We start from the raw sequence: 22,381 nt of genomic DNA, 5'->3' as shown, positions 1-22,381 counted from the left end.
TCCTCTTTTAAATTACACAGTCCTAAAATGATGACTATTGTAGTAAGCTTACTACTTTTATTAATACATATCTCAGATTTCATTGTAACCCAATGCCTCCACTGAAAGAGGACATTTTAACTTGACCTTAAGAAAAAACACATGTGTAAGTTATGAAATTACTAAAAGCGTTGCTTTGAATAAAGAAATCACGACTTTCAATTCAATACAAAGCACTGAATAGAATCTGTCACACAATGAGGCATTCACCATATTTTCATGGTATGTTTCTCTGGCTTTGTATAAGTGACTGTTTATTTGCCAGAACAGAGGAAACAGCTTTGAGGCAAGGGCGCAACTGCCCAATAACATGTACAGTACAAAGAATTCCATTATTTACTTCAATGCAGGGTTGAATACACAGCAATCATGAAGAATCCAGTAAAATAAAAATAACTTGTCACATTTAAATTTGTAGAAAGTTAAAATAATTCCTGTTTTGTGGTTTTTAAAATTCAAGGTATCCTGTGTCCCTAATGACTTCCTGATGTGACGGGTGTTTGATTTCCACCTCAGCTGATCCCCTGCCCTTGTTCCCTGCTTGTGACCACATGGTCTGACATGGAGCCATTTAATGCACAAGGGGGCAAACCCTGGGAGGCCTGGGTTGATGAGGGTTATTGAGGGCCTCCATCGCAGCAACACACTCTAGATACAATGGTTCTTTCATACACTCAGTACAAATTAAAGAAACACCATGTAACTGTTACTGAACAACAGCGCCCTCTGCAGTCACTTGTTTAATCCTGTTTGTCTGTGCCCAAGCGATTTAGTTGTTTTCATATAGAGAAAAATGGAATAGGGCTGAATGGGGCTCTGACTGTGTAGTCCCACTTCCTGAACCGTGACACAACTGAATGGATATTACCCATGATTCCCGGCTGCTTGAACAAGAGGAGCTGCTGCTGTAACAAAAACACCAAACTCTGTTCAGAATTCTTCATATTTTATAAGTTTCCTCCCTGTTTTTTAAGGACTTCTACGTGTTTTTAACAAATCTACAGTCTACAGAAATGTCCACTCTTCTCACCGTACCCACTCACCACAGTTACTTACGGCAAGAACACACGTTCAGGGTGAGGAGTCTGAATGAAAGCAGCACCATTCTCCTTATTCCGAGCCAGTGTGCCATCAAACAAATTTGGAAACTGCTATTTTACGCTCAAAAAGTCGGAAATGCAAATATAAATTGGTGTGAGGAATAAAAAAAACTCATACAATAAAGCAGGCATCATATTTTTCTGGCTTCGTATCAGTGCCCCTTATTTGCTACTAAACCTTAGTGCTCCCCAGATATATTGTGAGTTCAGTGCGGTGAATCACCTTCTTTTTAGTCTGTAATTGAGTGTTTTGGGCTTCAGACCAGCGTGTCCACCACTCCCTGAGCTCTGTGGGGCCTGTGGGCCGCCGCTCTTTTATCTGGTTGGGAGAAACCAGAGCACGAGGAGAGTCGAAGTCTTCTCTGGGCAGGAACTTCCTGTTAACATAAACATCCCCATCTGGATCAGATCGTTGCTGATATGCGTCCTTAGAGGAAAACTCAGTGGCAGCACCACCATCCACTTTTGAAATCATCTCTGAATCCTCTTCAACAAAGTTTTGAGGGGCAAAGAAATCAAGCCCCTGCATTTTGCACTTGTACTCCTCCAGTTTGGTTTTGCACTCAACAGCCTTCGCCCTCATCTCCAGGAACTGTCTCTGCAAGTCTTTCTCGTGACCTTCCTCCGCCTTTAATTCATTTTCCCAAAACTTGATCTGCTCCATCTCCTGTTCAGCCAGTCTCTGCTGGGCGTCCTGCTCTGCTCTTTCAGCCCTCTGTCTCTCCTCAAGCTCAGAAATCAGTTTGTCTATGCGGCCTGTGTGGAGCTGCAGATCCTGCAAACAACTGAGCTGACGAATGACTGTTTCTTTGAGACTATTTTTTTCATCTTCAGCTGCAACTAGACTTGAGCGGCAAAGGTCATCATCAGCTTTTGCCTCTTTGCTCTTCTTGCAGCGTTTGCTTTCTTTGCCCCTCGTCTGACTTCCAATGCAGCAGGACGTTTGATTGTCCAAGTCTGACTTGATACTTTTCTGACCTCTGACTTTGCTCCTACTTCTTCGACCCAAGCTATCTTTGTCACCAGTGAGAGACACATCGACGGAGGTATGGTTCCGTTTATCGATTCTCTTGCTGTTCTTGTCACAGGCGGTACTGTAGACCTTGCCTTTACCCAGATTCTCCAGCCATTCCCAGGCCTCTTCCATGAGCGTCAGAGACTTTCTTTTAGGCTTCTTCAGGTCCTCTTTCTGGGGCTCGGCTTCTTGCCTTGAGCAAGGCAGCGGCGGCAAGCTCTGGCGATGCAAACTCAGTGAACCGCTGCCTCGCCGCATTCGAGCCGCTGCATCCTTCCTTCTCAGGGGCGGGCAAGGCTGGTATCTGCCAACTTTTGTTCTGCTCATTTCATCCCAGACACAGGGTCCATTGTGGAGCAGGGTGAGCTGGACCTCCCGGGCCTGCTCGCCGTATTTCTCAAGGGTCTCCAGCAGGCGTTCGTCGGGGGTCATGCAACGCTCGAAGTCTTTGAATTTCTCCCGTAAAATGTAGCGTCCGGGCTGACCTGTAGAGACAGATGAGCGAGGTCAATAGCTCGCTTAGCAAGTCGGGAATATAAATTGTAGAGCCAGAAAATATACACACTCAGGGCTTGAGCCAACGATACGACCACTTCCTGGCATGTTGTTTCCTCTGTCACTCCACAGACCACCCGCTGGACGCCGTCCACTGACACCTTCACTTCCATTGTATCCAGGCTCTGCTCTTAGGAAGTGTGCTGTGCAGGGGCTCTCTATGTCTCTGTAAGGGGAAGTGGTGGAGACAGCTGAAGGACCCTTGTTAGCATTAACTGTAATCTGCCCATCATGTAATGGTCAAGCTCTAGGGCAGCTTGAATCACTCTCTCAAAAAAAATAACTGATCCAGAGAAGACAAGCTTTTAAGAACACATTTCCTCAAGTAAAATCCAATAAAACAATACAGAGACCCACCTTTTGTCCTGTCTGCAGTCCAGATGTTCGGACCCGTCTGATCAGGGGCTGGACGCTCTGCTTGGGAGGATGGCGGAGCAATTAAGACCAATTAAAATTCCTGATGGCATTTACTACTGGACAGTGAATGTTCCCACCCATCGTTTACACACAGCAAAAATAGAGCTTGTTTAGACTACAATTAAATCGTACAATTCTGCTCCAGCAGCTACAACCGTGACATTCTGCAACCCACTGATGCTTCTGTATAATCTAATACAGAACTTGTTCCTGCAAACAAACAGGTCCTGTCTGTGTGTAGTCTCCAGTGAGGATTATACATTAATGCTGTTTATAGATCTGGGTGTTCCTCTTTATCGTTCAGACAGGAAGCGTGATAACGGTCCAAGTAGAACATGTAAACATGCTGAGCTTGTAAACTGTGCAACCAATTCCTCCACTATCAGGCAAATACCTCTTCCATCTGTGGAATACTCAGAACCTTCACTTAAATCAGGAAATCCATATTTAATTTCTTGATCAAATTACTCAAATTTAATAAGTTACTTCAACTACTTTTCTATGAAACATTTCTAATACCATGTTTGTGGAGACTTGTGTATTTCTGCTGCTGTGAGCTTCTGTCTGAGGTCTCAGTGTGGCTGATGGATTAGAGGTTTCAGATTTCATCCCACATCCAGGATCTGGCATTACCTGTGAATCTGACACTAGTCACAGTCAGTACCAGATAAGTATTCTCAAACAACTTCATCCAGATCTATTTATATAGTGGGAATAAACACAGTTGGAAGTTTTATTAGCTGCTTCTGGTTAAAACTAACTCACTGTTTTTGGTACTTTTGAACTGTGTTGCATTATACAGAGAGGTGTTTATGTTGTTCAGCCTACAGTCAGGTACAGAAAGGAGGTGCACAACATAAAAGGGACACCTGCTTGTATAATGCAATCCAATTTAACAGCACAATGTTGAATCAACACCATGACTCTAAACCATTTTTTCAAATTGAATATTTAATATTGTATTAAATTATTTTAATGTAGCCAGGTGTACCTAATAAATAGCGAACTGACTGAATAGAAGTGAAGGAGGTTCTTTTGGATTTGTTTCATTCTCCTGTTCACACGACTCATGTGTGGCTGGTTCTCTGATATATTATCATATGATGTTTGAAATGAATGAGAACAATGAAAAACCAGAGGAAATGTCGGTCTGACCCAAACAGCTCCCAGACCGGAGGCAGGACAGGAGCAGCACCTGCTGCGAGACAGTCTGACAGTGAGAGTCCTGAGGGTAATATGAGCCGGGGACACTTGGACTCGCTGCTCTGCTTATGTCAACCACATGTCCAGGTTCATGTCGAGGAATAGTCGGATCTCTCTATAACATGAAAAATGGACTCCTTTCACTTTTGCTGATCTGTGCAAAGTTCACACTCACAATAAACAAAAAGGAAGTGTTTAATCTGGAGCATGAGAAAGTTAAATCCACGTCTGGTGTTTTCATATGAATTGTGTATAAACTGGGGAAACAACACAATATCACAGGGTTGGTCATTTTGAAAATGTCCTCAAGCACCAGCTTTTCAGAAGTTTAGAGTTGGGTCTTTATTTTCTCAGGGCTGAAACTGACTGACTGCCCATTTCCAACTTGATCTCTTAAACTAGTTGCACCCTGAGAGGAACGCTGACATTTAGGATCACATTCCCTAAAAATAGACATGTTGTTAAGGGTTCTCAAGCTGCACATCGTCTTGAGATGAACGGAGGAGCAGAAGTGTGTTGCACAAGTGAATGGCTAAATGTGGTAAATTACTTAAAATTTTCACCTGAAATAATAAAGCAAAATTTGTATCTTATCTTTTGTGATTTCTGTCTTCTATACAGTGGAGGTGAAGTTGATTTTGCTTGTGATGCTTGTGACCCCAAACTGAAGAAGTGTTCCCCAAGGAAGTAAATTTCTCTGAGTACCCAGGATACGTCTGCTGGAAGAAAAACATGCTGCTGATGACTTTGTCAAATGTTATTCTTTCCTACTTTGAGTAGAACATATAAAAAATCCATTCACATATTTATAGTAGGCATTGACAAAATAGGGATATATAAAAAAAAACAACGCATATGTTAAATCTAACATATGCTGCATGACTACACACTGGACTCTGATGATCATACGTGTATATCACAAATATTATCAATTGAAAAATGTACATGCAACTTGTCTGGTGGTCAAACTACTGTGATCAAAACTTGTCATTCCATTTTGCAGCAAAGTTGCTCAAACACATGGAGGAAAAGAAACCTGCTATCTGAGGTCGTATTTGGAGGCGCTAAGATTTAAAACAGACATGTCCTTGATTTGTAATAAAATCAAATCAATACTTTGCTATATTGGTCTTCGATAGGGTTCCATTATGTAACTTTTTCTTTTTAGACTCAATTTATCTGTTGAGTGTATGAAATATTGTATAAGTAATTGTATGCTCAAACACATGGAGGAAAATATAAACTGATAATTTAGGGACTCTTTGCTGTGAGGACAACATTAATTGGTAGGTCCACCACTTTGGTTTAGACCAAAATGACTCAACAAAGATAAGATGCATTCTTGTGAAATTGGATACAGACAGTTATTGTCCCCAGATGATGAATCCTGATGACTGGGGATCCCCTGACTTTTTTCCATCTTAATGACTCAGACGTTTGTGTCCTGAGAGAGTCTGGATGCAATGAAATGTTTCTGTGTCATCATGAACTAAATTCATTAAATAATCCAATGAATTTCGTGTGTTCGAGTAAAACTCAAATGCAGTGCATTCATCAAATATTCTGACCCCTTCACTTTTTTCACATTTTGTCAATCAATTCAATTCAATTCAATTTTATTTGTGTATTTCCACATCATAATATACAACATCTCAATGCACTTTACATAGAAGGTAAAGACCTTGAAAATGAAAACCTAAGAAACCCAATAGTCTGCCTCGACCGATTGGCAACGATCTGAATCAGCAGCGTGCGGCAGAGTGAGGACCCCCCCCCCCCACCCCAGTGAAGACACATGCACGTACCAAATGACTCTCAGATTCCCTGGTCTGTTGAAATCAAGACTGACCTAAGTTCTGAGCATCATGTTCTGAGGAAACCAGCCAGTGCTCATCGCTGTCCCGGTGGTGAACCATGGAGATGCCAGTATCCTGCAGAGTTCAGGACAATAACCCCACACACACACATATGAGACCACGAGCATAGAAAGTGAACACTGCTTCTCCATGTTTGGTTTTGAAGACAGAAAGCAGACCTGTTCCAGACAACCTGAAGGGCCTGGATGGTTCGTAACGTAGCAGGAGATCAGAAATGTATTCTGGCCCTTAACCATTCAGTGCTTTATAAACCAACAGCAGGACTTTGAAGTCAATTCTGTGACAGACACAGAGTCAGTATAAAGATCCTAGAACTGGAGTGAGGTGATCCACTTTCTTGGCTGTAGTGACGACTCTAGCAGAAGCATTTTGAACCACTTTCTGGTCAATCTAATTTATATCTTTTTATATATATATTTTTATAATATATAATATAATATATATATATTTGTAAATTTATATTTTCATATATTTAAAAAGAGAACCCTGTAAACTCATCTTTTAAATAGTCAATTTGTCTGAAGATAATTGCATTTCTCCCAAATCCTGCTGAGACATAAGTCCTCGATATGTTCTCAAGGTGCTAACAAGCTGACTTCGTAATTTTGAGTTTTGTGACTGTGCTCAACATTAACTCGAGCAACCCGGCCATGTGCAGAGCAACTTGTGTAGCTATCAGGGTGTTATATAATGAGTCCCCTCACACACACACACACACACACACACACACACACACACACACACACACACACATACTCATGTCTTTGTATACACAGTGTGCCAGACAGTGATTCCTGGGCACTCATAGACACCCTAAAATAGAGTTGCACACACACATGATTTGGTGGTTACGTCAAGGCGTGTCCTGGGTGGACGCAGCAGGTTCTGGTTACACGTGAGGCACAAGGAGCTTGATATTGCACAGACTAAGCAGGAGCCTCCTCACTTCCCTGCTACAGTGGTCCAGTGGCTCACCTCCTTTTACCAGTCCTCAGGGAGCGTGTCTCTGGAACGGCTTCACCATGCCTAAAGTCTTAGTGCCAGGTGAGTATAGGCAGAAGGACTCTGGGGCTTGAACGTGCACTCTCACCCGTAGAGAGAGAGAGAGAGAGAGAGAGCGGGTTTGGTTAACATTTACTGACACATGATTATAAAGTTTGACTGGAGGAGACCTTCACCAAAAGAGATTTGGTTCGGCTTTTTTCCATAGAAAGTCTTGGCCGACAAATTAAACACTTTGAAAGATAAACTTGACCCTTGTGTCGAAATGCCATCCTCATGGCTGTTTGCTAAATAAAGCGCCAGCTCCCAAAACTTTGAACAAATCCTTTGGATATACATTGTTGGGGGTCAAGCCCCTCCCTGTGCAGATAATAAAGTTTGCCAGTGCCATTCTGTCTCTGACAGACGGCTCTGAAAGCTTCAATGACAGCTTCATTGGGGGTTTAAATACATGTGATTCCGACAATTAGTAGGTACTGACTTACACATCACGAAGTGTCATTGTCCCAGAATTTAACTTTTTTCTAAATAAAGGTACTTTACCTACTTATTCACTTGTACAATTTGTTCTTACACCAAATCCCTGCGAGGTTTGAATTTCTAACAATTCCAACTTGTAAATACCGGAGTTCCTGAGCTCAGCTGTTAGGATTCAAACTCCTGTCGTTGAACTCTGCAGCTGAACATCAGCTTCAGAATGAGAAACATGAGCAGAATCATTTGGAAGGAGATGATGTGTCTGCAGATTCTCACAGCTCCAGCAGTGACATGTGGTCAATTTGTTCTTGGAGGATTTTTACATTCCTTCTTGCTCTATGCCTCATCATGTTTAAAGAGCTCAGTCCACCACTCTATTCCAAATGCTGGTGTAATGATTGCTAATAATACCTCCACCAGGCACAGGGCAAGATTTTTTTAAAGGGTGAAGAAATGGAAATGCAAAGCTGCAGCTGCCGTTTGAGGAGCTTGACTTTCACAGCTATTGGGGTTCACTTGTGGAGATTTGGCAGCTGCCAAATGTGTTTACACTCGGTGGTGATATTCTCATGTGACTTTTGTTATTTCGCACCAGTGTTGATGTGCAAGTCCAAGTCCATGCAATGTTATATAGTCTAATATTGAAAGGTCAATTTCAGCCAAATCCTCCCAAAACACAAATTGATGCATTACTCTGAAGGGATGTATCCATGCAGAAAGTTGGTTTCATCTATCATTATTTATCAAATATACTAATAATGTATCCTGAACAATACACACCCACACAACGTACTCTGGAGCATTTTCAAGACTATTTTCCACAACAGGAGTAGTCGTAGAAGTTAGCAAGGTATATTTTTGTGGCTCACATGTGGTTTGAGACGTAACCACACTTGTTTTGTTTCCCTCTAACCACCAACATCCCACACTGACTGTGACTAATCCAATAGAGAGGGGTAAGTATGAAGCTGGGACACTTTTCATGAGGAGCTTGAGAGACAATGTAAAGCATTACAAACGCATGGTTCACCGTAAAGATGTGCAACAGTCACATCATCAAATGTTCTTTTTTCAAAGTTGTGTGTGAATGCAACATTTTCATTTGGATCTTGGTAAATGATGAAATACAGTGGAAGTGTACATTTATTAATCTAATGTTCAAATTCAATATCAGTTTTGTATGCTTCTCAAACACAGCAGAAAAACTGAACTGAAAGTGAACATTTTATTTAATAAATGTCTTTTGCCGAGTAGCTCTCTGACTCTTCCTCCACGGGAATGTGTCGGTTTGCAGAGCAGCACACAGAACCTACATGAACTGAGTTGCAGACGTGTTTTGAAAGAACGGGCACAGAATGTTTTATCCCTGAATGTCAGGAAGACAAATTGAATGCATCTTCACGTGCATGGATGAAGATGTTAAAAATTGGTGGAGGTGTCGTAAAGGTGTCGTGAAGGTGCAGCTGCAGAGACCTCCAGCAGTTTGGTCCAACTTTATTCAAACAGTGACTTCACTAATGCGTCCTCTCCATTACCCATCCTCACACTATATGTCACCTTTATCCTACTGATCCATCACACTCACATTCCCACTTATCTCTTCCGACCTAGTGTGTCGTTCCATCGCTCATATCCTCAACTTCTACTATTGCATGTATTTTCTAATCTATGTTACATATTGTAAATACTGCTAAATAATATGTTAGCACACCTCCTGGTGTAATTTTACTTCAGTTACATGGATTATTTAGTTATGCATATACCGTGGATCAAAGTAATGGGATTATCAGCTTCATGTATAACACCTTCAATGTAACATGTTTTAACCCCATACTTCTTTTTGGGTTTTATTCTGGATGATGCTACTCTCTTGCTGGGCATAATCAGGTCCACAGAGTAAGTATGGATGATGAGACGTGGAAACCAAAACCACTTTAGTCCTGTGATATGTGCTTTATGGTTGTGTTAGAGTAGAAAGCCTTGGCTCCTGGCTAGTAAGTGCATGTAACAAGTAGTTTGTTGTAGAGAGTAGTTACTTGTAGCAGGTGTCAGGTAGTAGCCACATGTGTGTATTTTTGTAGACGTCTGTTTAAGTACTGTTGCTTACAGCTTGGTTCACAACTCCATCTATTTTTGGAACTTGACCCACTTTTCCTGTCGTTTTTTTTGGACATATGATGAATTCTTATCACATCCGTCTCATCCTGACTGATGGGGTGCAAATCCTAATGAAGAGGTTAATACACAATACAAGATGACAAGAAAAATGGGTCTGGAGTTGAGCTGTACACACAGTACCTCAAGCAAGGCTGTACCATCTTGTATCCATGTGTCTCGAGTTAACTGTGCGTGTGTGTGTGTTTGTGTGTGTGAGTGCTCAATAACTGCAGTTCTTGTATATGCATGGCACCTTGTGTTTGCAGCCCAAACTGGAGGTCAGAGTTGCAGACTTGTAGTAGAGTCAATCTTTGGTCATGTTTGCGACGCATGTGCTGGAGTCTTTGCACATCAGTTTAGGTAACGTATATGATTGTATGTCATAGATCCATGATCATCTTCTGTATGTCAGTGTCCAATGTCCAGCTTTCAACGAGTTATTTGTTGTTTGTTCCATGGCCACGAGCTATGAAGGTTAGTGAGGATGCATTTCTGTCAATAACACAACATGTCTCTGCTGTGTGTGACAGAGACCGATGACAAGATGAGAGCCTTCGCGGAGGAGGTCTTTGCGTCTGAGACCAAAGACGAGAGCGTCCGCGATGAGATCTCCATGTTTGATGTGGCTGAAGACTGTCCCATCATCCACACTGAGATGGCCTTCCATCTGCACACTGACGATAATGCTGAGAAACGGTAAGACAAGTCAAAGACTGGACACCGGGAAATAAACTCCACCATGTGACTGTCGGCTGTGCACAGATGTGTAACTATATGAGAACTATCTTCAACTGACAATTTGAACATGCAGTACTGTTCTACCTCTTTTACTGTGCAACACTTTATCACCTCAAACTATTTTTATATGCAGTTAATGTTATTCCTTGTCTATTTTTTTTAACTCCCTTGTCTATTGTTATATATTAATAATCCTATTAGTTGTCTATTTTTATGTATATTAATATCATATTAATTGCCTGTTATTTATGTATTAATAATCTCATTACAAGTCTGTTTTTTCCAAATAGCGTTTTGGAGATGAAAAGCAAATTTCAATGTACAATGACTATAAAGGAATTCTATTCTATTCTTTTTTTTTTTTAGAATATTTTATTTTTCCAAATATTTTCACAATGTAAGAGAACATGCAGAGCATACACAACTCTCTACATTTAACATTACAGAAAATTACATAACAAAATAAAAAAAACAAAAAACACACACACACATAGATGACATAAAACTAATTAAATAAATAAGGTAAATAATTCCCCCCACCCAAAGAGAAAACAAAAAACAAAAAAAGTTAAAGTAAATAATTCCCCCCACCCAAAGAGAAAACAAAAAACAAAAAAAGTTGGTGCATAGGATGACACATCACAGAGAAATACCGCAATGACACAGTAAATAATGTAATTCAGAGCTCCAAATAGTTACAGTCCTATGGTACCGTTGGTGGTGTATCCATGTACTCCAAATTGGGCTGCCAGATTTTCAAAAATAACTTACATACAGCAATTTCTGCAAATTTAATTTGGAGCTTTGTTAAAGACCCATTGAAAGTTGTGAAGTTTCCCAGTAAACATAGCTCAGGATCCAATGGAAAGGTAAATCCTGTGATCTTAGTTAAGGCCTTACAAAAGTCATACCAAAAGGATCTCACCTTTGTGCAAAGCCAGGTACAGTGTAGGAAGGAGCCAACCTCTATACCACATCTAAAACACATTTCTGACAATTCAGGTTTGGATTTATGTAGCTTCTGTGGGGTGAGGTACAGTTGATGAAGAAAATTATAATGCACAAGTCTGTACCGGGCATTAACCGTTGCTGACAGACTGTTCTGGCACAAATCTGACCAGAGTTGTTCATCAATTGCTATATTCAAGTCTGATTCCCATCTCACCCTGGATCTGGATCTGTAATCCTGGTTTTGGCCACTCATTCAGCAACATGGAGTACATTTTAGAAATAGTTATATTCTATTCTATTCTATTCCATGACACAGCAATAATGTGACTGCATTGCTGATATTAACTCTTGAAAGTTTTGGTCAACTAAACCTCATCTTTCTGTGTCCACAGCAAGAGGCTCCAGCGTGCCCGCACCGTGGTTTCTGGAAAGGAAGCTGCTACCCCTGTGTCAGTGGAAGTGGGGACCCCCACCTACCTGGATGTGCCGGACTTCCAGAGGGTGGCCATCATTGGAGACTACGCCTCTGGGGTACTGAGCACTGTGCCTCCACATACAGCTGAAATTCACTGCGCTATTTGGTTATTTCTGAAATTTCCACTGGACATCTCGGATGATTGTACTTGGCTTGAGTTGTTGTATCAAAGTCTCCACTAGTTGTAATCTAACACAACATTTTTAATTATCTGAACCACAGAGGGGATAAAAACACTTAAATATGAAGTGCTGTCCTTTTTCTTATCATTCATCTTTTCTTAAAACTAGAAAAACTAAACCGTTCTGTAAATGTGTCAGTATGACATTCAATTTGATCGATTTAGTGAAGGAGACATTCTGATTTGACTTGAATATTCAATATATAAAACATGTTTTTCATTCATAGAATGATATGCTTGATATTAGTCTCTGTGGGCTACAACAGCTAGCTCTGAGTTAGCTTAGCTGAACATAAAGCTTGAAAACAAGAGGAATCAGCTCATCTGGTTCTGTCTGTGACAAACATGACATAAGTATCAGTGCCTAAATTGTCCAAATTAACTATGGTAAATGATAGATTTAAAAAAAACTTTTCTAGTCTTGATGGTTCAATGTCTTTCTCAAAGACGGGTTCAAACCACCAGACTTATGGTTAGTGGATGACCTGCTTGACCTCCTGAATCACAGCCGCCACTATTAATTGTGAAATATTAGTGGGTCTCATTAGCGTAGCACTAGTCACAAAACTGTCTCCTTCCTAGTTGATATGGATGAAAGAGGTCTTTACCCTAAATTTCACTGACTGTGTGTGTGTGTATGTGTGTGTGTGTGTGTGTGTTTTTGTGTGTGTGTGTTAGTGTGTGTGTGTGTGTGTGTGTGTGTGTGTGTTTATGTGTGTGTGTGTGTCAGGGTCAATGGTCAGTGGCCTCACTAGCAGAGGCCCATGAATGGTGTTCAACTGAGAGCGGTCCAAGGTTTAGGTTTCATGGTTGCTTTGACATTTAAAAAGACACTTTGCTTGAGCTGGCTGGTATTTCTGCTTTAGCTGGTCTAATACTCCAGATTTATTTAGATACACTTCATGTGTACATTCACTTTGTAACATTTTGCATCTTACCACAATGTGGAAATTAATGCTTGTTTAGCATAAAATGTCCACAAAATGGGAAAAGAGAGATGAAGATTTTCACTGCAGTTTGCTGCATGTTCTCATATTCCGTCTTGCTTACTAGGGCAGAACTTGATATTGACAGCAAATGCCCAAAAAATAATACTTATACACGTTTCAAGTTAGTCTTAGTCTTCTTTTTGTTAGTCTTCTTAATAATAATAATAAAAATATTGTCCACAAACATGGATGGTTCATTGTGTTTTGAACAGAAAACTGTTGACCATTGCCGTTTGCAGGATGTTTTTTCGTATGTGTTTTCATTAAATCTTTAACGATTGGATCATCTAATTTGAAAAATAATGATAATACATTTTATTTTATCATCTGTAACATTTGTCATATTTTAGGTGACCATGGACGACTTTGAGCTGTCCTGTAAGGGTCTGTACCGCGCCCTGACCATCAGGGAGAAGTACATGAGGCTGGCCTACCAGCGCTTCCCACGCACGGCCTCCCAGTACATGCGTGAGATGGAGGGAGAGAGCTTCAGACCTGAGGACCAGGTGCAGCCAGGTCAGGAGAAAGGGTGATGGCAGGTTTGCATCAATGAGTTCAGCTACATTTATTATATTTGTCTCTTCCATACATCCTCAGTCTTCACTACGCTTCCCGAGAATGGAGGAGATCCCTTTGACACAAAGGATCTGCCGAAGAATCTTGGCTACGTTGCTCGCATGAAGGACGGCGTCATCTACGTGTACAACGACGCCGCGGCTGCAGACAAACACCAGCCCAAGGATCTGCCCTGCCCTGACTACGACACCTTCATCGATGACATGAACTTCCTCATCGCTCTCATTGCACAGGGCCCGACGTGAGTCCAATGAGTTGTGTACTCAAACTTTTCAAAACTCCCCCTGTACTGTATGTCCTCACCCAAGAAGACCCCTATCTCCTTTTAGATGACCCCCATGCTTGACTGAGCGTTAAATGCTTTACTATCAACGCTCGGTGTGTGGTCCAGGGGAGCCACACAAGGACCCTTGAGATGTCCACAGCTAAATTATACACAACAACAAGACACTTATGGAACTTTTTTTACTTTTTCCACATAGATTCAAACTGAAATTTTACTGTAACAGCCCCATTGCTACTCTTACAGCTATAAATGTGTAGCTCATGAGTTGCTGTTGTTTGTTTTGCAGGAAGACTTACACTCACCGCCGCCTCAAGTTCCTCATGTCCAAGTTCAACGTGCACGAGATGCTGAATGAGATGGAGGAGATGAGGGAGCTGAAGCTGAACCCCCACAGGGACTTCTACAACTGTAGGAAGGTAGACATTTATCATTTGATTATAACATAACAGATATAATGCTAAAGGCCAAACTTCCTGCCATTTACATTTTGAGGGCAATGACAATTTTTGTTTGTGTTTATTCTTCATCATCATGGAAATGTTTGATCTCCTTTTCAAGAGACCTGAGAACAAAAAACATTCACAATCAGCAAATAAATACAGCACAACAAAGAGTTAATGAATAAAAGTGACAAAACATCACAAGAGTCATGAAAAACATCAGATAACAAATATTTTAAATCACAAATAATGTAATACAGCCGCTCATTCCATATAAAAGGCCAAGACCTTTTTAATAGAGCTGAACCCAGTTGTGCTGACATTCCTGTGAATGGAGGGGACAACTGAGGTGATGTGTGTGACATGGTTTTAAATGAGACAAGCGAAGTGAGGCAGTTTTGAACATGAACAACATTATATGACTGTTTTTTCTCCACTGTAAGGTCTGACAGAGTAATACAGACTTTGTATCACTCTGTATTACAGAGGACAATAATGGGGGTGAAAATTGTCATTTGTGATTAAACATAATACACTGTGATACACAGAGTTTAACTGCTGAAGTGTTAAAGAGGCAACATGACAATCCTGAGTATCTCTGTACTCAAGGACAATCATGAAGGTGCACATCACAATAATCTAACAGGTGGCCGAAGACAAACATACTTCAGCTCTGTACAAGAAGCTGAGTTGGACTTATTTTTGAGTTAAGTGTTAAATATGTATTTTTAACGACAGTCTGCTGTCAAGCCAGATTCCTAAGTATGTGTATGAATCCATTGTACATGTAATTTAAAATACATGTACAATGGGTCTAGTTCCTACAAACGCAGGAATTTAGATGAAGCAGAAACTGAAAATTAAAATGAAGTGAATTAAAGTTTGCACTCTTTTCTCTTCAATACTGATCTCAAATTCTTCACCCAGACTTTAGATGGAGGTCTTGTAAAGTAGATCATCAACAATTGTGTTCATGTTAAAATGAGAAAACAGTCAAATGTATGCACATTTAAATAAAAAGCATTTGAATTACACTGCATACTAACCTTTTTTTATATTGAGTTGTGTCATGTGTATGATGAATAGAGTCCCATGCACATGAAAGATGAGATTCATGACATATCATTTCACACTGACTCTGCACTTATTTTCCACAGCTGCTCTGCACCTTGTATCTATGTCTTCAGCTCCTCCATGAGACCGAGCAGAGCTATTACATCACATGAACCCAAACCCTCACTGACCAACTCTCATTTCAGGTTGACACCCACATCCACGCCGCCGCCTGCATGAACCAGAAGCACCTGCTGCGCTTCATCAAGAGGTCTTATCGTGTGGACGCCGAACGCGTGGTGCACAAGCTCGATGGCCGGGAGGTCACCATGAAGGAGCTCTTCCAGTCCCTCCACCTGCACCCGTATGACCTCACCGTGGACTCTCTGGATGTGCACGCTGTACGTTACTTGTAACCTCATGCGATTTGAACAGAAGAAAACTAAAGATTCCTTCCATTTTTAGAAACGTTAGCAGCAGCATTCTCTTAGCACTGCAATAAGGTTCTTTTAATTATTATGATTTAATATTTTTATTTGTTTAACCCTTACAACTATAAAGAAAGGAAGAAATATTTTTTTTAGCTGTTTTTACATTTTACCTACATACCAATACAAATTCTAATACTTACACAAGGCTTTCATTAAATCAACAATTAATTGAATAAATAAATAAACAAATGAACGAATGAATAGATAAATACATGAATATATGTTGCACCGTGAGATGGTGGCCTGGAGAATAAGCTAAACAAGGTATAGTTCATGCAGTCAAAATAATACAGTAATACGTAAAGAAGACTGGGCTAGTTATATTACTTGGGGAATACACATATTACACATATTACATAGGGAATATGACTGAGGATTGTGGAGAAGACAAACCGTGTCAATTATGACATTGAGATCATCTCCAGAACAGTCTGTATTTCAGCTGTTCTGCGTCTTTCCAATTTGTTGCTATCAATCTGACATATTTGCTTTTAATGCTCAATCATTCAGTAAATAATAATCATAATAACCTTTGTCTGTATAGCATTTTTGTAACATTTAATGCAGCTCAAGGTGCTTTATGAGAAAAAGGCAGTTCAAACAGATCAGATGCTTTCAAATCTATAAATTAATAATAATAATAATACATTTTATTTCACAGCGCCTTTCATGTCACTCAAGGACGCTTTACAATTTAAAACAGGAGCAAACAAATAACAAAACAATTAAAATTAAAAGTGCAAGTAAAAACAGCATGGCAACTACAGTGAGAATGCAATCCTGAAAAGGTGGGTTTTGAGAGAGGATTTGAACTGAGGGAAGGAGTCAATGTTTCGGATGTCAGGTGGGAGTGAGTTCCAGAGTTTGGGAGCAGAGCGGCTGAAAGCTCTGCTCCCCATGGTGGTAAGCCGGGCAGAGGGGACAGTTAGATGGATGGAAGAGGAGGATCTGAGGGAGCGGGTGGAGGTGGCAGTGTGAAGGAGGTCAGACAGGTAGGGAGGGGCAAGGTTGTGGATGGCTTTAAAGGTATGAAGAAGAATTTTAAAGTTGATACGGAAGTGAATTGGAAGCCAGTGGAGTTGCTGTAGGATGGGGGTGATGTGGTGGAACGAGGGGGTGAGAGAGATGATACGGGCAGCTGAGTTCTGGACCAGTTGGAGTTTATGGAGGGATTTCTGGGGGAGACCAAAGAGGAGAGAATTACAGTAATCGATACGGGAGGTGACAAGGCTATGTACAAGAATAGAGGTGGTATGGGGGGTGAGGGAGGGACGGAGGCGATTTATGTTACGGAGATGGAAGTAGGCGGTGCGGGTGGTGATGTTGATATGAGATTTGAAGGAGAGTGAGCCATCGACGATGACACCCAGACTCTTTACCTGGGGGGAGGGGGAAACTATGGAGCTGTCAATTGAGAGGGAAAAACTGTCAACTTTGAGTAGAGTGGATTTAGTACCGACTAAAAGGATTTCGGTTTTATCACTGTTAAGTTTGAGGAAGTTTGAGGTGAACCAGGTATGAAGTGCAGAAAGGCAATCTGTCAAGGATGAGGGAGGAAGAATGGAGTTGGGTTTGGTGGAGAGGTAGAGCTGGGTGTCATCCGCGTAGCAGTGAAAAAGAATATTGAATTTACGGAAAATAAGGCCAAGGGGAAGGAGGTAAGTAATGAAAAGGAGGGGACCCAGGACAGAGCCCTGGGGGACACCAGAGGAGACAGGGGACGGTTGGGAACGGAAGGATTTGAGTTGGATGAACTGAGTGCGGTCTGAGAGATAGGAGTGGAACCAGTCAAGGGGGATGCCAGTGATGCCGATGGAGGATAATCTGTTGAGGAGGATGGTGTGGGAGATTGTGTCGAAGGCCGCACTCAGGTCAAGGAGGATGAGGATGGATAGTAAACCGGAATCAGCTGCAATAAGGAGGTCGTTGGTGATTTTCAGAAGGGCCGTTTCAGTGCTATGGCATATTAAAACAATCAATGAAATGATTTTAAAGATTAAACAAAGTTAAGTTTGATTAAAACCATAAAATATTCTTGGAGCAGTTTCTTAAACATATCAACAGAAGGTGCTTTTATAATGGGAGTTTGTTCCATAGCCTTGGTGCATAACTACAAGAAAGCTGTCTCACAGTTTTTTTGTCTCACAGTTTTTTTGTGGTTTAAATTGTATTGTTTTCTTGTTTTTCTCTAAAGGGAAGACAAACCTTCCAGCGTTTCGACAAGTTCAACGCCAAGTACAACCCCGTGGGAGCCAGCGAGCTGCGTGACCTGTACATGAAGACAGAGAACCACATCAATGGAGAGTACTTTGCCACCATCATCAAGGTGAGTTTCCATGTAGTATGACATCTGTGATATTGAAATTTACAGATACAAAATTATTATTTCATAGTTAAATCAGTTGAAAACCTGAGTAGCTCTACACTGCTGACATCCAGTTGACATATAAGCAGTAATAATATGATCAATATGAAACCTTTTTTTTTATTATTTGCCAACTAACCTCTTTGTATTTGTGAACTAGTGGATCAAAATGATCTGAGCCGGATTCATGTCCTTTTCAAGATTCAAGAGTTTATCATCAAGTGCACAACAATAACATTAAGCAGTCGCTTGCAATGAAATGCTTGAGTCACAGGCTCTCTTCTATTACAACCCCAAAAAAAAACAAATTTGAATAAAATAGAACATAATAGAATATCAAAAATTTTAAATAGAAAATAAAATATATATATCTTAATATATATACATATACAGCTGAAGAAAAAAACAATAGTGCAATTATGTGCAATAGTGCAAATATGCCACGGTGCTGGTTTAGTGGAGTTATTGCAGTTCGGAGGAGTTTAAAAGTCTTATGGTCTGATTTCTGTAAACCAGGAAGTAGCCAATGACCTGGAGGATGCCAAGTACCAGTTCGCCGAGCCTCGTCTCTCCATCTACGGCTGCAAGCCCGACGAGTGGAGCAAGCTTGCCGGCTGGTTCGTCCGGCACAGAGTCTTCTCTCCCCACCTCAAGTGGATGATTCAAGTGCCCAGGATCTAGTAAGTTTTCCATTTCTGTTGCTTCCTCCATGGACCCAGATATGAGGAAGACAGATTACTATTACACTGTTGTGGATAAATAACATTCCCTACCAAACATATAGTTTTAATCACAGCTCAAGTCTTCAAAAGTCTTAAAAAAGTGTCTTTGTTTTCTCCCTCTTCTATCTCAGCGATATCTTCAGAGGCAGGAACTTCGTGCCCCACTTTGGCAAGATGTTGGAGAACATTTTCCTCCCTGTGTTCCAGGCCACCATCGACCCGCAGTCCAACCCCGACCTCAGCATCTTCCTCAAGCATGTGAGTCACAAACAAAGGCCAAAGACAGATTAACCATGAGTTAAGGTTAAAAGTCATATACATGGATAGCAAAATTTCCACAATGCGGATTTTTCCTGAGGGTCTCAATGATTAACCATCTTCCTGGTTGATGTGTAGGTGACAGGTTTCGACAGTGTGGACGATGAGTCCAAGCACAGCGGCCACATGTTCTGCACCAAGAGCCCCAAACCAGAGGAGTGGGACATCGCCAAGAACCCCTCCTACACCTACTACATCTACTACATGTATGCCAACATCACTGTGCTCAACCAGCTCCGCAAGTGAGTAACTTTGCTTCCATATACACAGGAATATGAATATTGTTTGTTAGTTTCCTTTCATTTTATCTGCACATCACCTTGTTTCTTTATATTTCATCACCTCTCCTAATTAATCACTATGAATGCAGATTAAATGACTACAGGTCAATGGTTCTTCTAAGAATACGTCTCCCTTCTGTAGAATAACACTTGTTTATCTCCTGCTCTCCAGACAGAGGGGGTTGAACACCTTCATGTTCAGGCCTCACTGTGGAGAGGCTGGAGCCATCACCCATCTGCTGGCTGCCTTCATGACCGCTGACAACATCTCTCACGGCCTCAACCTCAAGAAGGTCGGTCCTCCCTTTATGATACAAAATGGTAGCAGATGTTTGGACCGTCTTTTTGATCGTAGTCTGAGATTTACGATTTGTCCTTTGAGTAATCCTGCAGTTTGTATTTAAAATATCGCTCTTTACGACAATTTTGTCCGTGTTCGCATACCAGGCTTTGACAAATGCTATCATGAGCTGACGTAAACTGTACCAGTGTAAAATCATCATCTGCCCCCCCCCCTCTTCTCCTCCACCAGAGCCCCGTGCTGCAGTACCTGTACTTCCTGACCCAGATCCCAATCGCCATGTCCCCTCTCAGCAACAACAGCCTGTTCCTGGAGTACGCCAAGAACCCGCTGCTGGAGTTCCACAAGAAAGGCCTGGTTGTGTCTCTGTCCACAGACGACCCCATGCAGTTCCACTACACCAAGGTCTGAGCGCACGGAGGGGAGGCCTTTGATGCTAGTGTTGTAGACAATGGGGAAAACTATGCTGTGTATAACGGCCATTGTATTATGTACATGCTCAGATAAGCCTTTGTGTGGCCTATATATTCTACAGGCAAAGTCACATACTGCACTCTCCAATGCAAACACAACAGAAAGGGCAGTGAATGGACATGAGTAGACAGATTAACATGTGTATTTAATGATGTTAATGATTCCCCTTTATGTCCACAGGAGCCCCTCATGGAGGAGTACGCCATCGCCGCCCAGGTCTTCAAGCTCAGCACCTGCGACATGTGTGAGATCTCCAGGAGCAGCGTTCTGCAGAGCAGCTTGTCTCATGAGGTAACGCGTCTGATGGAGACCTTAAAATGCAGTTCTTGACTTTAAGGACCTTAAAGTTCAATCAAACAGCATAAAATTCCACCTTTCATCAAGATCCATGAATTATTCTCTGGGAAATCTGGGAAAATGTCAACAAAAGCCCGATCTCACAATGGTAAAAACAATCATAAAACAATTCCTGGATCTGCTCCCTGATCTGGATCTACACCAAAATATAAGGGTTCTTCCCGGCCCATACGCCCCCCCCCCCCACCAGGTCTCGTTATAATTCCGTAAAGTAGTTTTTGCAAAAAACCAACCAACATTTGGACAGGAGTCAGGTAATAACGTGTCAGATTTGTCTAGGGCCAACATCTTTCCTGAAAAACCATATCTGAAGTGATATTTCTGATTTATTCTCATATTAAAACCCACTGGTGACTTTCTTCCACAGGAGAAAGTCCTCTACCTGGGTGAGGACTACCTGAAGGAGGGGCCGGAGGGCAACGACATCCGCAAGACCAACGTGGCCCAGATCCGCATGGCGTACCGCTATGAGACCCTGTCCTACGAGCTGAACCGCATCAAGGAAGGCCTGAAGACCGAGTAAACAGAATCACATCTGACGTATTGTGATGTAGAAACGTTTCTAAATATGTTTTTCCACCGCAACTCTTAATCCAGCTGAGAAAGTGACCTTCTAACTAACAAAGGATGTTCTTTCCTTTGGGAAAACATGTTTGTCTAGATTTCGTGTACATCACAGTATGACTATTCTGTGTGGGGAAACATCATGTATTGGAGTGAAAGGAAATAAAATGGGAAAAAAAACGCATTTCTACGAGTGGCAGCTCCATTTATTTGACCTGTTTACGTGTGGTGATTTTCTACCACCTCTGCATTCAGATGTTCCTCATAAACCTGTAAGTGGAAGGTCGTCCTCTCTTCGAAGGTTCCCTGAATAAACACTGTCTCAGCAGAGTGAGAAGAGAATATAAAGGTGCATCAGACGTTATTGACCTGATGTGCTGCATAATGCATATCTTCGATCATCACTGATTGTCAGATCCTGCGGCTGCCGGCCACTTCCAGTAAAGACACACCCCTCCCTTTACCTTTATTGCACCTGATCCTAACAGCCCGGGCAAAGTCGACTTTTACTTTATCTGAGCTGAGTTCAAGTTTTGTTCCATAGAGATCTTTTATCAAAGTTATGCCTATGGAACCACTGGTTTGTCCAAAATAACTAAACAAATAGGATATATATTGTCAGTCTGCGCCACGTCATATGTTCTTCAAATCAGGTTATAATGGATAAAAAGCATCTGGTGGGAAATTTACAGTTATTTTTCCACGTGAATCAACGTGTGCCCTAGAGCAACTGTATTAACATATCACTTCCTTAGTTAAACAACTTTTTTGAAGTTGTACAAAGATACATTACAAATCAAAATATGGCAAATAACAGTGATCACTTCAGACTCAGACATTAGCATTATGTCACATGGGCAAAACACAATATATAAGGCATAGACGGACATATATTAAGAGGTTCAAACGGTATATTGTGAGAAATGCAAAAGATGTGTAAGAAAACAGAAAAAAACACTCCAACACTTGGAGGGCTA

General features: G+C 41.3%; 2 protein-coding genes across 5 annotated transcripts; one reads left to right on the top strand and one right to left on the bottom strand.

The window, feature by feature from the left end:
* Nucleotides 1-1,311: 1,311 nt before the first annotated feature.
* Nucleotides 1,312-2,822, bottom strand: rassf11 (Ras association domain family member 11). Its single transcript, XM_061074115.1, has 2 exons — nucleotides 2,720-2,822; nucleotides 1,312-2,639 (listed from the first exon to the last, which is right to left on the bottom strand). The coding sequence occupies exons 1-2, from the start codon at nucleotides 2,820-2,822 to the stop codon at nucleotides 1,312-1,314; spliced, it is 1,431 nt and encodes a 476-aa protein (XP_060930098.1).
* A 4,406-nt stretch (nucleotides 2,823-7,228) lies between these two features.
* On the top strand, nucleotides 7,229-21,363 carry ampd1 (adenosine monophosphate deaminase 1 (isoform M)). Of its 4 annotated transcripts, none has more exons than XM_061075197.1 (16): nucleotides 7,229-7,250; nucleotides 10,121-10,126; nucleotides 10,373-10,538; nucleotides 11,924-12,062; nucleotides 13,527-13,692; nucleotides 13,774-13,993; nucleotides 14,325-14,454; nucleotides 15,738-15,932; nucleotides 18,217-18,348; nucleotides 18,904-19,067; nucleotides 19,241-19,367; nucleotides 19,506-19,669; nucleotides 19,881-20,001; nucleotides 20,241-20,414; nucleotides 20,664-20,774; nucleotides 21,208-21,363. In XM_061075197.1, exons 1-16 carry the CDS (start codon nucleotides 7,229-7,231, stop codon nucleotides 21,361-21,363), a joined length of 2,193 nt encoding a protein of 730 aa, XP_060931180.1. The 4 variants fall into 4 exon arrangements, with proteins under 4 accessions (XP_060931180.1, XP_060931176.1, XP_060931179.1 ...); XM_061075193.1 differs by lacking the exon at nucleotides 10,121-10,126 and adding an exon at nucleotides 9,573-9,581; XM_061075196.1 differs by lacking the exon at nucleotides 10,121-10,126 and adding an exon at nucleotides 7,321-7,327 and having other exon boundaries at nucleotides 7,229-7,254; nucleotides 10,375-10,538.
* Nucleotides 21,364-22,381: the final 1,018 nt, after the last annotated feature.

This window comes from Limanda limanda, chromosome 7 (genome assembly GCF_963576545.1).
Source record: "Limanda limanda chromosome 7, fLimLim1.1, whole genome shotgun sequence".
NCBI lineage: Eukaryota > Metazoa > Chordata > Actinopteri > Pleuronectiformes > Pleuronectidae > Limanda > Limanda limanda.
The sequence above is the reverse complement of the archived record's forward strand: the minus strand, read 5'-3'. Positions and strand labels throughout refer to the sequence as shown.

Bases quoted from the DNA above. Each gene is read 5' to 3' on its own strand.
- rassf11 (XM_061074115.1), bottom strand. From the start codon at position 2,822: ATGGAAGTGAAGGTGTCAGTGGACGGCGTCCAGCGGGTGGTCTGTGGA. The intron at 2,640-2,719 runs GTGTGTATATTT...CTGTCTCTACAG, and splicing joins ATCGTTGGCTCAAGCCCTGA to GTCAGCCCGGACGCTACATT.
- ampd1 (XM_061075193.1), top strand. From the start codon at position 7,229: ATGCCTAAAGTCTTAGTGCCAG. The intron at 18,349-18,903 runs GTGAGTTTCCAT...TCTGTAAACCAG, and splicing joins ACTTTGCCACCATCATCAAG to GAAGTAGCCAATGACCTGGA. The intron at 20,415-20,663 runs GTCTGAGCGCAC...TTATGTCCACAG, and splicing joins TGCAGTTCCACTACACCAAG to GAGCCCCTCATGGAGGAGTA.